The following is a 16,399-nucleotide window of genomic DNA, read 5'->3' on the forward strand; positions in this document are numbered from 1 at the left end:
GGTTAAAGTGTTCGCTCGTCACGCCGGAGACCCGCGTTCGATTGCCAACATGGGTACAATATGTGAAGCCCATTTTCTGGTGTCCCCCGCCGTGATATTGCCGGAATATTGCTAAAAGCACCGTAAAACTAAACTAACTCACTCACTCACTAACTCACTCATAACTGGGCTTCAATAGTACCCATGCGTGGAAACGAACCCGGGTCTTCGGCCTGACGAGCGAACGCTTTCACCACAAGGCAGTTGAAGCATCCGTTTGTGTCACAAACATAGGGAAAGCAACGTCAAAGTCTTTTTCTCTCCTTTTATTTAAGTTGGCATCATAATTTATTACATGCACATGCACAGTACAAAATAGAAATATAATTTGGCGATATTTGGAAATGGTGAAAAAGCAGGGAACAAACTTTCAAAATGTCCAACTGAGGACATTAAGAACGTCAACTCATCACAGCAAGCTTACAATTTATTTATCACCCTTGTGGGAGATATACATTTGAAATGTGTCTCATAAATCGATATGAAGAAAAGTATGAATATCTTGGACCATCACTTTTCATGAAACAAAGGAAACCCTAAAATAGCAAACAATCACGTCACTGGCACGTCCATAGGACAGAGCACACGAGTTTGTAAACATAAATAGTCGTGACTGCTTGACACATTTTGGTTCCGTGCTACACCGTTCCGTCATTTAAGTTTATAACGTCGTTCAATAAATATTAACGTTAATAACATGCCACCGGAAAGTCCATCCAAGGTCCGAGTGAGGCTTTGAAGTTATTAACCAGGTGAGTTCTTAAGTACTTGATGTTTGAAAGGACTCAACTATACATGTACCGTTTCAAGACGTAAACAGGTAAATCGGGACAACACAGAAATACATCGACGCGTTACACAACTGGGAAGTTCTTCAAAGCATTTAGAAGTGGGACCAACATGAATACAACACAACATCTTTCTATTCTTTTTACGACGTTTCAGACCTTTATCAGGTGATGGTGGAGGGAGAAGTTGCTCATAAGAAGAATAGAAAGATTTTGTTATATAAAAGCGTGTCATGTATTCAAGTACAGAGAACCTTTCAAAATTTCGAATTTGACCACAGGACCTCCGAGTGGACAATGATTAGTGGTCCTGTCTGTATTTCACTGGTCTAAACTAATATTCGTATATTTCCCATACTGTCAATACAAAATTCACTGGCCACCAGGACCACTGCAAACTTATCATATAGTGGTCCTGATGGATTTTAACTCGCCTTGGACCACAGGACCAGTGGAAAAATTAACACATTGCAAAATAAATGTATTATAAACTGTAACCAGCAGTTTCATAGGGACGTGCTGCGTGTATCTACGTATGGAGGACGGATGACAAGTATGCATTAAGTGCAAAAATTGACAACCAAACGAAAATGCATTATTGAATCTACAAAACTTATGTTATATAACTAAGTGGTAAGTGATGGGACATGCGCTTACCAACAAAGGAACTCATCAGTAACAAGGAACAGTAATATCATACCGTGTGACAGTTATATCACATACGTTATCAATTTCAGGCTATGCAGCAGACGTTATCACACATATGGTAACAAAGTCACCCTGATGGAGACCTTTTATTCTAATGTGACATATATCAAGGCATTTATCATATAATGGATCGGTTTCTCGCCAGCAGATGAAGACGTTGTTCATTTCGGGACATTTCTGATAAATATATGCTGGGCATATAGCTCTTGGTCCAGACAATACCAAAAGGCTTTCCATTGTACTTTGAAAGGTTCAGGCCGATATTCTAGTGTTAGAAGCTCACATAACGTGCAAATAAAATTCATACAATCATACAATCAAACAAAATATTTGCAACTAACTGTTATCAAGCCATTACTGACAGTATGATATGAATGTACGGATCGCATTTCCTGACCTTTCCCGTGGTTTGACCTTACATACATATAAACAAGGCTCATCCTAAAAAGCGATATTAGCGATTCGACCGTCCTACATAATGTTCTAGATTTTCGAAGGCTCCTTAAGTAGTACTCAGTCGTAATAGCCATACATTATACATTAATTTATGACTATCTTAGCGATATGACGACTTCGAAAATCTAGGCCCTGGGACTTACAACAGCCATATGCCAAAGACAGTCATATCGCTGGAATATTGGTAAGTGCGGCGTAAAATTAAACTCACTCGCAAGTCCGTGTAAGCTAAGGTGAAAATCGACTTAGAAAAACTTGTAGAATCAACGTCATAAGTATTCTATGTCCACTACAACATAATATGTGGATTACATACACAACATAGAACGATGCAAGACTAGCGTCAAAATGGACAATTTCAGCACTGCGATATATTTACAGTGGAAGGAATAACACAATATAAAGCGAACATATAGAAACAATAATCACCTCCTTCATGAAACGACGTATGAAAAAACGTATTGTGTAAAAATCACGTTAAAACTTTAGTAAGCGTGATGGAAACTATGTCTAAAACAAACAACTTTCCCCTTTATAGTACAATGCCTGTATTTTTAAAACACAAAGTACTGAATGTACTTTTTAAATGTACTGTGCACAAACAGTATACATTGAGGAAACAAACATTGAGTGGAATAAACTTGTTCAAAAAGTCGTCCACAAACTCGCTAATATGGAGCATACAAAACATAAAATAAAGTATATAATGTCGCGTATTCTGTAGAATACAACGAATACAGAGAGCCGTTACTGTACATATATGTAAAACATTTGGCAAACAAATTCAAGTCGCAAGGTCATAAAAAAATCCCACTCAAAATTCCTCCCCCCACCCCTCTCTCTTTGTTAATATCACAGAATCATGGAGAAAACATGCCTAATGTCTAACCATGTATATACAACATAGGTGCAGACAGGTGCTCTAACATAAAGCGGGTATCGGTCTTTGGCTGTCCAAAAAAGATGTGTATCCTTAAAGCTTTAAACTCAGCTGATCCAAATAGTCACTACTCGCCTTATTCCGTGACGCGCTCGCAATTCGGCTGGTCCAGGAAGCGTATAAATGGTTACGGATAACGGCGATCAGACATTACCATGGAGACTGCTAAACGTTTAGAAACATCTGATGAACATTGCGTTTCTGAACATGGGACTAGTTGGATTGCAGCGCGGATTTATATGTGAATTTGCCAGGCCACCACACCCACTAGCGAAAAACGTCCATCCCTACTCCACCCCAACAGCTGTCATCGACAAGAGCGGGTTGGAGGTTGAATATGATTTACCGTAATCGTTCATTCGTAGAAGAAAACGCATCTTGGAATACGGATGCAACTTGAATTAAAAACGTTCATTCGTCGAGGATCCGCGCTTGCGGGACAAATAATTGGCAAGTAATTGATAGCGGCCTTGAAAAACATCACCAGACGATACTCTGATTGGGTTTTCGCATTATGAGTGAGTGAGTGAGTTTATTAGCAATAGCACTTAGCAATATTCCAGCTATATGGCGACGGTCTGTAAATAATCGAGTCTGGACCAGACAATCCAGTGATCAACAACATGAGCATCGATCTGCGCAATGGGGAACCGATGACATGTGTCAACCAAGTCAGCTAGTCTGACCACCCGATCCCGTTAGTCGCCTCTTACGACAAGCATAGTGGCCTTTTATGGCACGCATGGGTTGCTGAAGGCCTATTCTACCCCGGGACCTTCACGGGTCTTTCGCATTATGACAGAGACCACTGCTAGGTAAATGCTTCCTGATAAATACTCTATGTGTCGTCCTTCTGAAGCCTTGACGAACGAATAACGCAGATCCGTGGGTTCACTTGTGAGATCGTGGCTTTTCTTAAGTCGGATGACTGATACAGCGGTACAATAGTGGAACAACGTTGAATCAGTGCCATCATACATCGTCTGTACAAGTATTCCGTAAATACTAGCCTCTTTCTCTGACGCCATCTTGCTTGCCGCAATGACACGAGTACTTACGAATACTTTGCAAGCGTCAAATTTTATCTTAATTTAAAAATTCCTGTCATGGCTCGCTGAAAATAAATCCTGGAATCTGGCCTTCCGATATTGAACTCCTAAAGCGGCCGCCTGTTGAAACTGTAAACTGGAAGCAGTTTGATCCGTGAATGACACGTGACAGGCCCGTCGTGCCTTGATATGTGTAGCCCCCGTTGATCAACACCGCGACCTTGTGTTGCACGTTCTTCCGAATGATCACAGGTGCATTTAGGTAGACGTCAAATACCGCCTTCTCAAAAGGTTTTGCCTGAATTGTCGTGGACAAGCAGGATCCGGGGAGAAGGGTACCTGGGCTGATCCGCACAGAGATGAAAACACTGTACATGGCGACTACCTCGTTAAAAGGACAGTATAACTGTATACCGTGAAGGTAAAGGTCATGACTAGAGGTCAAGGTCACCGAATCCACAACGTCACCTTGACATAAGAGTGACGTTGTGCTAATGGAACGAAATCTGGAGACGGTAAACGTCTTATTCGTCACCCCCAGTCGCGGATCGGCAGTGAACGGTGATACATCTACGTCACTACAAACAAACTTGCATAAGATCTTATTACTTTCATCTGCTAGCAGGACTCCGGTGGGAACAACCTGCTTTACGAAGTACTCGCGACACATGGTTGAGAAGCGGATGTTGTAGAGTGACTCGCCAAGAACGGTCCTCTGGTTAACAGCAACGACTTCCAACCCTTTCCGCTCACACTCGGCCGCCGACCACGACATAGCGGCACTGAACATGTGTTCCGGTTTAACGGCTAGATCCTCCGATGAAACAACTCTGTGGAAACAGCTGTGACAGAGCTGGGAGAACCCGGATGTTCTGAGACTGATGTCACCCTCACTGATGACGATCTGCAGCGCCTTCTCCTGGAGCTCCATCTCGTCAAAACTATGGGCTTGTTCCATGATCACACAAGCGTTATCGGCATTCAGTGATTTCTCCAAGTAATCCAAACACTGACGTTCTAAGCCTCCGATGGAGTACTTTTTGGCCAGATAGAGCAGACCCGTTACGTTCTCTGGATTTACATTCCCTTCGTTTGTGTATAAATATCTGAAAGAAGACATTGAATATGACATTAGGGACTAACCACTTTATCAAAAAAATAATTGTTGTCCAGAATAATACTTGAAAACATGCTCCAGAAGCATTGTATGTTTGCCACACAAATAATTTTATGCACAGTATTGTCTCCAAATTAATATTTAGACTCAACGTTTCATTTCATAAATCTGGTTTCGAAGGTGTCGCTGAAAGGAAAATGCCGGCCCACTATCCAGTCCGACAAAACTTTGCTATTTAGACTGTGATAGAAAAGTGACAATAACTGTCCCCATTGTACTTCCTGCTACCGATGATGTCTAACACCAAGATTTGATAAGTATGTGATAGAGACAACGAATACATTTTCTTAAAACCAAATTCATTTGCATGATGGAGTAGTGATTTCTTGAAGATTGTGATCATGATACCTACTTCAACATGTCATAAAATATTTCATCTTCAATATCCGGGACGGTGATGACATCCTTCTCTGCCAGAGGACCCGACAACATGGCGTGGAACACAGCACTCCGACTGATCAGGACATAGGTATGACCCTGAATGACCTTTTCATTAGGCCCAACCCGGAAGGTGACGTCACAACAGTTTTGAGTTGTGAGCATGTGCAGATTGGTTTCGGTCAACGTTTTACCGGATTGCCAGTCGTCTACGTATCCAGAGTCGGGGCTCTGGGGCGACGACGACAATTTCACTTCCGACATGGCGAAATCTGGTGAAATACAAAAATTAGAATGGTTAATTGTCATTTTGAAATGCCTGTGCGATTAGTGTGTAGTGAGCTGAACTAGGGTTCGCACTGAAAACAACAACAAAACATTGCTTATATATATATCGACGAGCAGGCACTTCTCGCCCATCGACCGGAAGGGCAACCAGATGTACCATCTTGGTAACGCACCTTGGTATCACGCACACTTCCGTTGTCCCCGACAACACTCTATCCACTGCACCATACAGTATGCTAGTTGGACGGACCACAAGTGCGGTTACAGCCTTTTTAGAAGCTGGGGAGAATGTTGGCTTGTTGCATACTGTTGAGAAAGGGGGTGGGGGCACGTTTCATTTTACCAGTTTCAAAGGTAAACTTTTCAGGACAAAGGGGTTGGGTTGGGTGAGGGTAACCCTCTTCTCTGGATCCGCCGATGAGACAATTCGGTACATCAGAGATTACACGGTGCATCATATCTGAACATGGCTTTAAGCCTATAACACCCTAAAGGAATCTGCCTTAAATGAATCTGATTCAAATGAATCGGCCAGACGTCATTCCTTTCAACACCGAAAGTTTAATAACATTGCAGGTACATACAGAACAAATAAAGAAGAACGGCAATGATTAGGTTTCTTCAAAACTGTAAGTTCCATTAAATTTAGTCGGTTGGACAATCCGACAAACCGAACTATGAGTCTCATTGACCAATTCCGACAATCACCAACTTTTCAGCCAATCAGAATTTTCTCATGTGAAAGTGAAGAGACACTACAAACCAATAAGGTTACACAGCATCTCAGTTCCTTGCATCATAAAAATACTATTCACAAATAAACTTTACTTTTAAAGTTGAAGAAATTTTTGTTTCTATATTTTATGTCGAAGTTTAGACAGCATGTCGTTAGCTATGACCTCACAGATTGCCCCTGTTTGAAGAGGTCGTTCTATAATTAACAATTCATCTGGCTCACTGGTTACACCTCTTACGTGTTCTTTGCGCTTACCAAGAGTACTCTGGTAACGCATAATGTGATTCATATATCATCAAATTCGTACCAGACCGCCAAACCTTTTCCGTGTTGTGTGATTTCCTTGATATCCAGATAACGCTGCACGAGGTGTGTGCAAGGATCAGATAGAGCGGTGTTGCAATATACAAGTGATACAAATGATTAGATGTATCAAATAATACTGTCTAATGTTTGTATATCCAGTTGTACGAGTTGGTCTCAATATTCGGGAAATGTTATTGTACTAAGTTCCGCAATAGGAAGGACCCCAGTCATCAGGAAACGAGACTCTTGTTTTGACTGCCAAAATATGTACTGGATTCCGATCCACACAAAGTTCGTAGTCCTATGACATTCGTAAGCTTAAGTTAAACTGTTGAGTTACGACAAGTCGTAACATCACTAATGCTTTGTGAATCGGGGCCCTGAACGTTAGTCAACCTTTCTGGGCAGCAAACTTTATCTTGTGAAACATATTGTGACAACCTTTTCCCATTTCCCTTGTTATTGTCGTATACCTCAGTTACATACAAATGCATGCGTGACATATTGAAGTGCTAGGGTTTAATGACTGGGTGAGTGACTGAATATAAATAATAGCTTGTAATCTGAGTCTGTGCCAAAGCAACCAGTTGAATGCGTTAGAGAGTGAGTTTAGTCTGAATCAGCAGGAGACAAAACAGTGGTCGATATCATGAGCACTGCTGTTGGGGTAAAGATCAGCCGCAAACGACCAAGTCATCGAGTCGGGCACTCCGATGTTTCTGTTGAGTTGAGTTGGGTATTAGGTCACATCGACATTATTCCAGCCACATAGGACGAGATCAAGCATTCAAGCAAGTTTCGGTCTTAATTTAAGGCCGATTTAAGCAATATTCCAGCAACATACTTATAGTTACATTAAGATGGAATACTGCAGATTCTATCTTCATACAACAAACAAAACATCTCTGTAGCTAGGTTACTGTGGGCCTTCACTTATCCGATCCACACGAGGGTGAGGGACGGTGGGGTTGTCTCGTGGGTAAAGCGTAGGTCGAAGACCCGAGTCGATTCCATACATGGTTACAATGTGTGAAGCCCATGTTTGGTGTCCCGTGTCGTGATATTGCTGGAATATTCCTAAAGGCGGCGTAAAACTATAATCACTTGAACACTCCACACGAGGGTAAAACATGTGATAAGAAATTGCCCTTGCCGAAACGGAGAAAGTAAAAAAAAATGTTTTATATGAAAACATAATTTCTGTTATATATTTTCTGAATACCGTCAGTATACAGGCGAAGCTAAAATCGCAACGTCATTTATCCACGAAAGTTCCACTGCAGTTCTCTGCATGATGTGTATGTTAATGGCGTTACGTTCCTTAACAAGAATGTGACACACGATAAGATGACTAAACAAAAAGAAATTAAAACCGAATCTGAATGAAAGCATGGAGATTGTGACAAATGCTTTCAGCAGAGTGTCAGCTTGTGCTGCAGCTTTGAGAGAGAGAATAATCATCATGGCATCTGTAAAATATAACTTGAACGTTTTGTGGAAAGACGCTGAGAGAGAATAATAAAAATTATGGAATCTGTAAAAAAAAGATGTCAAACTAGATTTAATGCACTAGCGCTGGAATCGATCCTCGAACTGTCATTGATTGATTGTATACATAAGGCATCAGCAGAGCATCGTTATTCAAGGCCAACATGAGTTAGTTCCCTTGCCTATACACGACCAACGACATTAGCACTGCGCAGAATAAGTGCAGTATGTGTCAGTGTTTTACACGACCGTGGCTACACACACCCCAGACTGTCATGTAATTTACATTAGCACATGCTCATTTGTCGTCTCACTATTTTGCAGTAAACATCGATATCATAACAAAACACTCGGAGACAGAATGATTCACCACTTACCGACAACACCTCGCAGGATCACTTCCGTGTATCACGTGACTTGACTCGGCATCACGTGAATGGGAACAAGAGAGCCGTATCAACAGTGGAATGGTTGCCAACTTCAGCAATAATGATGTTCTGCCCCTGCGGCATTAGACTGATGTGAAACTTTGAACACCAGAAAACCAGGTCTGTTGTAATCGTGATAAAAACTTAAATTTCGGGGCGACTGACAAAAATAAATAAATAAATAAATAAATAAATAAATAAATAAATAAATAAATAAATAAATAAATAAATAAATAAATGTTACGTGAATGAGTGAGCATAGTTTTACACCACTTTCAGTAATATTCCAACATTGTCAACAATGAATGTGTAGCATACGAAAATCTAAAATTATTACAGTAGAATAGAGTGAGCGAATGTTTCATGCTACTTTTAGCAATATTCCAGCAATATTACGACGGGGACAACAGAAATGGGTCTCACACATTGTACCCATGTGGAGAATCGAACCCTGACCTTTGTCGTGTGGCGAGCGAACGCTTTAACCATTAGGCTACCTCACCTCCCCAAAAACATGGATAGCTCTCTGAAGTTGACATAATGTCCGGTGGAACTTTAACTGAGCATTTATACTCTACATAAATCATTTCACCGAACACGGAACGATAATTGTCTTCTGACGTAGCTTGTTGGATTATAAACAAACACACGCTATAGGGCCCTACATTTTTATTAAAGCGAAAGTACATCACGTGATCGTGATCAAAGTGCGTGTTTATCAAATGACTTCCCTGTGACAGGGAGACTGGTCGACGTCGAGAAAGCCATATATACTACTCCTACACCAACTACACACAGCATCACGGTAATGGTGTATTTATGTACGACTTTGTTTCATATTCTGGGTGGTTTGAGTGGGCAGTGTAAGCTGGAAGTACCACTGCGCATGGCAAACGACATTTGTGCTACACGAAATCACTATACGTTGTGTATAGGGCGCTATACATGTGAACCATTAAGGTTATTTAGCCAAGTATGTGTCGATTTTGTAAATATAACGTTTTAGGAATACGGTTTGTATCATATAAGCCTGCTGATGAGCTAGAGAGTGTAGTTCATGTGATATTGTCTCTCCCTCTCTCTAGACGTGTTTGTGTGCGTGCGTGCGTGTGGTGTGTGTGTGTGAGAGAGAGAGAGAGAGAAAGAGAGAGAGAGATGTGGAGAAGGATTTGTCTTCAATTTTGTTCACAAATGGTTGCATCAGAAATTGCTTGCGTGACCGTTTTTAACATACGAGCATGCCTTGGGTGGATCATTGCTAAGGTAATACGTCCATGCGATCATAAAGCGACTGGAAGAATATCATGAGTTAGACTGATTATGATTTTTTCCTTGATTCTGTCGGTTAGAAACGAATGGCCACCACTAGTGACGATGGCGAAGTTTCTACTGGATTTGTCAACGACTGGCAGGCCGGGAAGACGCTTCCACAATGCAACCGACACATGCTTGACACGGAAGCATACTGTGACGTCACATTCCGGAATGAAAATGCAGATATACTAATCCATGCTCACCGTTACACCCTCGTCAGCAGGAGTTGTGTGCTTCATGCCATTCTGTCTCATCACCTGGCGGGGAAACCAGAGATCACAATACCTGTAGAGGACAGTGATGATTTCAAACAGTTTCTTGTGTAGGTGAATATTTGCTGATAATATATATTTACCCTGTTAATAACTGCTTCGAGACCCATAAAGATCAGGGTTAGACTTGGCCATGGTCTCCAATAACCAATGCTTGTCTCCACCGGTGAATATCACTGGATTGGCTGGTCAAGAATCGAGCATTTACAGACCGCCGCTCTATAGCGGGAATATGGCTGAGTTTGGCGCAAAACTAAACTCACTCACTCAACAGTTATTTGTTCACAGTTTGTAAACCAACAGCGAGCATCAGTTGTATCAATTTAAACCTTACCCAAAAGTATAGATCAAACATAACGCATACAATGTACTTGATTGTTGTTTATCGCCGTCTGAACCAGACAATTCAGTGACACAAAGCAACATACAGCATATTAAACAGACCAACGGAGACGTTTTACACGTAAAGGTAACTGATTGTGTTCGTTGATTTACCGCTCTCATTTGAGTGGGTAAAGCGTTGGCTCGTCACCGCGAAGGTCCGGGTTCGATTCCCCACATGGACACAATGTGTGAAGCCCAATTCTGGTATCCTTCGCCGTGATATTGCTGGAATATTGTCGAAGGCGGCGTAAAACCCAACCCAGTCTCCTTTTGAATCGACGGGTTTTAATACTGAACATGCGTGTTTTGATATTGAGGTGTATGCTCCTGGAAAAAACATTGTTGGTTGATCATCAACGCTTGTAACAGTAGAGGAAAACAGGGCAACAATAGTGGTGTCAGATCAGTTTATGAGAAACGAACACATGTTGAGACAATATATCGAGATTCCTTAATTATTGAGAGAGAGAACATTTCTGACTCTAAAACTAGAAACGAGAGAACACATTAAGTCTTAATGGTGATTAAAACGAAACAATTGACGATTATTCAACGGGGATAGATTTAGCGGATGTAATCCGTCACGCGGACAGTGACTTGCAATCTAACTCGAAAACTAATTAACGTAAAATACTCCATTAAAAACACTCATCATAATCAGAACATTATACCAACTCATACCACTCCTCTATACATTTGATGCACTGAATTTGCTTATTAATGTCTTTTTTTAAAAGAATAAGCATTTTTAAGATCGCGCGAGGGTGACAACGTCTGAATGTCTGTTTAGTTACCGACATTCCCGCGCGATTGTAAACATGATTATTCTTCAACAAATGGACATTAATACGCAATTTCAGTACATTCAGTGTATTTGCACCATCAAGGTATATCAGAGTGCTAAACTGTTTTGAATGTATACACATGGAAGACTGCTAATTTGAGGGGAATAATCACCAAGCGATCTACCTGCCGCCATGTTGGATACTAGTAACGCAAGTTACCAGCAGTACAGTGGTTTTGGAGACTTCATTTCTGTGTTTGTTTGTTGTTTAACGCCACACACAGCAATATTCCAGCTATATGGTGGCGGTCTAAATATTCGAATCTAGACCAGGCAGTCCAGTGACCAACAACATAAGCATTGGTCTATTCGCAAGTGCGATACAATAGCCTTTGTCAACCAAGTCACTGAGCTTGACGACCCGACCCCTTCAGTCGAGTCTTACGACAAACATGAGTAGCTGAAGATCAGTTATTACCCGTATCTTCACGGGTTATGGAAATTTGTGAGGAGTATTTTAGAATGAAATCAAAATATCTTCATGAAAGTTGTTTTGTGTAGCGATGATAATTATGATGTTTGTGTTGCATATGTGCAGGTACCTGTACACTGACAGCACCGTCATTGACACGGACAACGTCAGTTCTCTTCTCCACCTCAGCCGGAAGTATTCTCTCACTAATCTTGAAGACATGTGTTTGGACTTCATTCATACGGGTACACGTTGAACTGATTTTATTAGTGTATTGAATTACATATAGAATATGATATCGTACTTGTTTTTCACTGTTTGTCCGAACATCTTTCAGTCTGACGATTCAGAATAGGACATTTAGGATCAGTCCAAGAGTACATAATGCCAAGAAAAATTGCTTCGCAGGGCGTGAATATTTCAATTTCAATAATACAAGAATACAATATAGACACATGTAATATATTCTTTATGTATTATGTCTGTATTAGAATATGGATGAACACTAGTTCGGCCATGGCTCTTGGAAGTGTGCCTCCTTCGTAAAACCAACCAGTATATTTGTGGTGCTGAAAAACCAAGGATTAGAATCTATCGAAACAATGCACGATATGCGGATCCTGTCACAACTAAGGGGTGCAAGTGGCTTCATACTTGTAGATATTCATTCAATGTGCATATTTGATGTTAATTGTCAAGACTAAATCTATTTCAGAGAAACTACCAACAACAAATACGCCAGAAGAACGTGAGACATCTTCAAACGTAAACTGGCAAGCTGGGATGAGTCTCTCTCAATGTAACATGCATATGCTCAATACCGAAGATGGATGTGACGTCACTTTCTTAGTTGGAAGCGAGCATCACGTGATCAAAGCCCACCGTTACGTGCTCATCAGCAGAAGCTGTGTATTTGATGCCATGTTGTCTGATGATTGGGCGAAGTCATCCGACGTCAGAGTTCCGGACATGACACCAGACCACTTCAAGCAATTTTTAATGTATGAGTATCTGTTGAACTAGTATCACTAGAGACCATATAATAGACTATTACATGGTCTGTGGTACCACTTGGGGAGTTGGCGATAAAAGTTGACCATTAGTATTGTGTATGGGTTATTTCTGACAGAAGGAACCTTTAAGCCCTTATACAAAACAACCTTAGCGCTAAGGCTACGCAAAGTCTATGTTAAGGTATGGGAATCAAGGTGACGTTAGCGCTAATAGCTTGTACAACTGCACCCAGAGGCGTGTTCAGAACCGCGAGTGTTTCCTGGGCGCGATAACCAGTCCTAAAAGCAGTCGTATACTGTAACGCTACGCTCCTTCTAATCCTTGCAAACATGTACTGCGTGCTCTGCCTTACAGCGAGCTCTAACAATCGGAAACCTGGAAATTGTGGAAATCTCAAAACGAGGCTCTGCCGTTAGAAAACTTTGGCGGTTTGGTACAGAACTCATATTATATCAATCTCATTTTGCATTACAGAACTACACTGAAAAGTGCGTAATAGGGCAGTCTGTGATTAATTTTCTTGGTTAAACTATGCTGTCTAAACCTCGAAATAAAATATAGAAATACGGTATTACTAATGTCTAAAAATAAAAATCATTTTCAATACCATTTTCTTATGAACCAAGGAATAGGAATTCACTGTAACCAGAGTTGTTTGCGGTGTACGTCTATTTTCGCTTTCACAAGAGAAAATTCGGATCGGCTGAAAAGATCATTGTTTAAATGGGTTAACGAGACTCATTTTGTGGTATGAAGGCTAGCAAGCGTTCGATCTGGAACGCTTGTGCCTGTTTTGGCGCCCTTTGAGGTTACGGAAAGGAGCGCATGCGCCGGCGCCCGTTCAAGGCCGATGCATAGCACTCACGGGAGGTCATAGCGTGGGCACTCGCTTTTCTGAACACGTCTCTGGTAGTTTAGTCGTGTATGAAGCTCTGTTTAGCAAACCCTAGTCTGGTTCACAGTCCCTGAACCACATTAGTTTGCTTAATGCGAAACCTTCTCTACAGTGCTAAAGCCTTTAATGAAGCAAGTCTAGATTTCCTCTTACCTCCCTGGGTCTCCTTTTCAATTAAAATGGGTGGTTTGTTACCATCAGAATTACATATAACCAGAGACTAAGCTTATTTTAAGCAAACACCTGAGATCGTAGGTTAGAATAAAACACACGAACCATTTTAATCTTGTACGAGGATCCGTTTTTAACACGTACCATGTTGGCGTTCCACGTAAAATCACGCCACACTAGCCACCTGTATATAATATCAGACCCGTGAAGGTCCCGGGGTAGAATAGGCCTTCAGCAACCCATGCTTGCCATAAAAGGTGACTGTGCTTGTCGTAAGAGGCGACTAACGGGATCGGGTGAGACTCGCTGACTTGGTTGACATATGTCATCAGTTCCCAATTGCGCAGATCGATGCTCATGTTGTTGATCACTGGATTGTCTGATCCAGACTCGATTATTTACAGACCGCCACCATAAAGCTGGAATATTGCTGAGTGCGGCGTAAACCTAAACTCACTCACTCACTCATATGATATCAAGGAGTTTACACAACTTGCTACCCTCAGATATAGACTAAGGTCACTTTGTTGTCTAACTGCATGATCTTCAGTAACCCATGTTTTTCGTAAGAGACTACTAGCGGCTGACACATTCCATCGTATCCACTTGTTTAGATAGGTGTTCATGCTGTTGATCACTGGATTGTCTGCTCCAACTCGAGTATTTACAGACGGCCGCAATATAGCTGGAATATTGCTCACTGCGTCGTAAACTATTCGCTCACTCACTGAAATTGAGTCATTTCTGGTTGTATCAGCATACCCAACGATGCGATCAGTTATTCCAAATATAACAGGTTTGGTCATTCTTAGTACACATCACTATCACTGTTTTCACAGATACATCTACACAGATGACACGTCAGTGGACTCGGACAATGCCACCGTGTTACTGCATGCAGCCAGGAAATACGCCGTCGCTCTGCTGGAGAATAAATGCCTGCAGTTTCTACAACGGAACCTCACTGTGGACAATGCGTGTTATGTATTAGACATAGCATATCGACACGGATATGTAAAGCTGTTCGACGCAGCTCTTTCGTTTGTTAAAGGTCATGGTCAGAGATGTCTCCAATCGCACGGATTCCTGATGCTTAGCAAGGAACTGGTGGATCAGATAATCCTCACCTCTGATCTCATTGCCTTTAAACACGTGGTGTTAAAAACCCTAGATCGGTGGTCCGAGTTTGAATGTCAACGTCAGGGAAGGGAGATAACTAAAAACTCAAAGAAAGCCGTTCTGGGGCGGACCTTGGAAAAGATGACGTTCAACGTAGATTCTTTTTTAGTTCATGAATTGAGGGCTTTGAGAATGTTTTCTAGCGTTCAGGGCGAACAGTATAGATCTGATGGAAGCAAAGCTGACCTCTTCACGCAGTTCGAGTGTACAAAGACTCACAAAAATATCTCTTCTGAAAGTCAGATGAGCGACAAAGCACCTAAAAAGACAGAAGACGTGTTAACGTCACGTTATCAGACGTCAGGTAGACGTTATGAAACAACCCGTAACTGCTACACTTACTACGGGTTTTCTGATGCAGTTCTATTCCGGTGCAATAAGAAAATCAGTCTCCGTGGCTTTCAGTTGTATGGCCCTCTCAAAGGTTTGGCAAACTACGACGTTATAACGAACATCCTCGACAATAACGACTTATCCCTCCCCATGTCTGTGCTGGAATGCTCCTACGCCGTGAACGACGACGAGGAGGTGTTTGATGTGATGTACAAGAATGCTGTGGCTATCAAGGCCGATGTGTGGTACACGCTGGTGGTAAAGATTCTTGGACCTGACTCGAGAGCCGGTTACGGGGGTAATATTCAGGTCCGTTGTCCTGATGGCGTTGTACTGGACTTCCGGAACTCGGAGAAGAGTGAAAACGGCACGAGTGTGACCGTTGGTCAAATACCAGCACTCGTGTATAGTATCAGATAGTATTGTCTGGTTGATTTGTGATCGACAAACGAGTATGGACGGACGAAATGAAAGTATACTGAGAGAAAACAAATAAGGGAAGGGATCACATAAAGCACGGATGTTCCCTTATTTGTTTCCAGGTTTCTTCACAAGCTATGCGATACACAAGCCTTTGAAGCAAAAAATAAAGGGACACTACTGCCTTCATGTGACCCCATGTTGTTTAAAATCAGTATATATGTTTTGGATCTGACCAAACAACTACAAACGCAACACAACCGTGACTGTGTTAAAAGCAGTCACTGAAACAACAAGAACCTTTTTTTTTTATCTTGAATGACGATCCGCTTAAAAATGCCAAGTGGGGATTCCGGGCAACGACAGACCAGATAAATTTT

The 16,399-nt window shown here is 41.6% G+C and overlaps 2 protein-coding genes across 3 annotated transcripts; one reads left to right on the top strand and one right to left on the bottom strand.

Annotated features, from left to right (window-relative positions):
- Positions 1 to 303: 303 nt before the first annotated feature.
- Positions 304 to 8,792, bottom strand: LOC137261683 (BTB/POZ domain-containing protein 6-A-like). Its single transcript, XM_067799462.1, has 3 exons — positions 8,731 to 8,792; positions 5,510 to 5,807; positions 304 to 5,086 (listed from the first exon to the last, which is right to left on the bottom strand). The coding sequence occupies exons 2-3, from the start codon at positions 5,797 to 5,799 to the stop codon at positions 4,036 to 4,038; spliced, it is 1,341 nt and encodes a 446-aa protein (XP_067655563.1). The 5' UTR covers positions 5,800 to 5,807; positions 8,731 to 8,792; the 3' UTR covers positions 304 to 4,035.
- On the top strand, positions 8,769 to 16,213 carry LOC137261682 (BTB/POZ domain-containing protein 6-B-like). 2 transcript variants are annotated; one of them, XM_067799461.1, is made up of 5 exons: positions 8,769 to 8,901; positions 10,131 to 10,417; positions 12,134 to 12,252; positions 12,723 to 13,008; positions 14,927 to 16,213. In XM_067799461.1, exons 2-5 carry the CDS (start codon positions 10,137 to 10,139, stop codon positions 16,017 to 16,019), a joined length of 1,779 nt encoding a protein of 592 aa, XP_067655562.1. In that variant the 5' UTR covers positions 8,769 to 8,901; positions 10,131 to 10,136; the 3' UTR covers positions 16,020 to 16,213. The 2 variants fall into 2 exon arrangements, with proteins under 2 accessions (XP_067655562.1, XP_067655561.1); XM_067799460.1 differs by lacking the exon at positions 8,769 to 8,901 and adding an exon at positions 9,472 to 9,586.
- The last annotated feature ends 186 nt before the right edge of the window (positions 16,214 to 16,399 follow it).

The sequence above is a fragment of the Haliotis asinina genome, chromosome 14 (assembly GCF_037392515.1).
Source record: "Haliotis asinina isolate JCU_RB_2024 chromosome 14, JCU_Hal_asi_v2, whole genome shotgun sequence".
NCBI lineage: Eukaryota > Metazoa > Mollusca > Gastropoda > Lepetellida > Haliotidae > Haliotis > Haliotis asinina.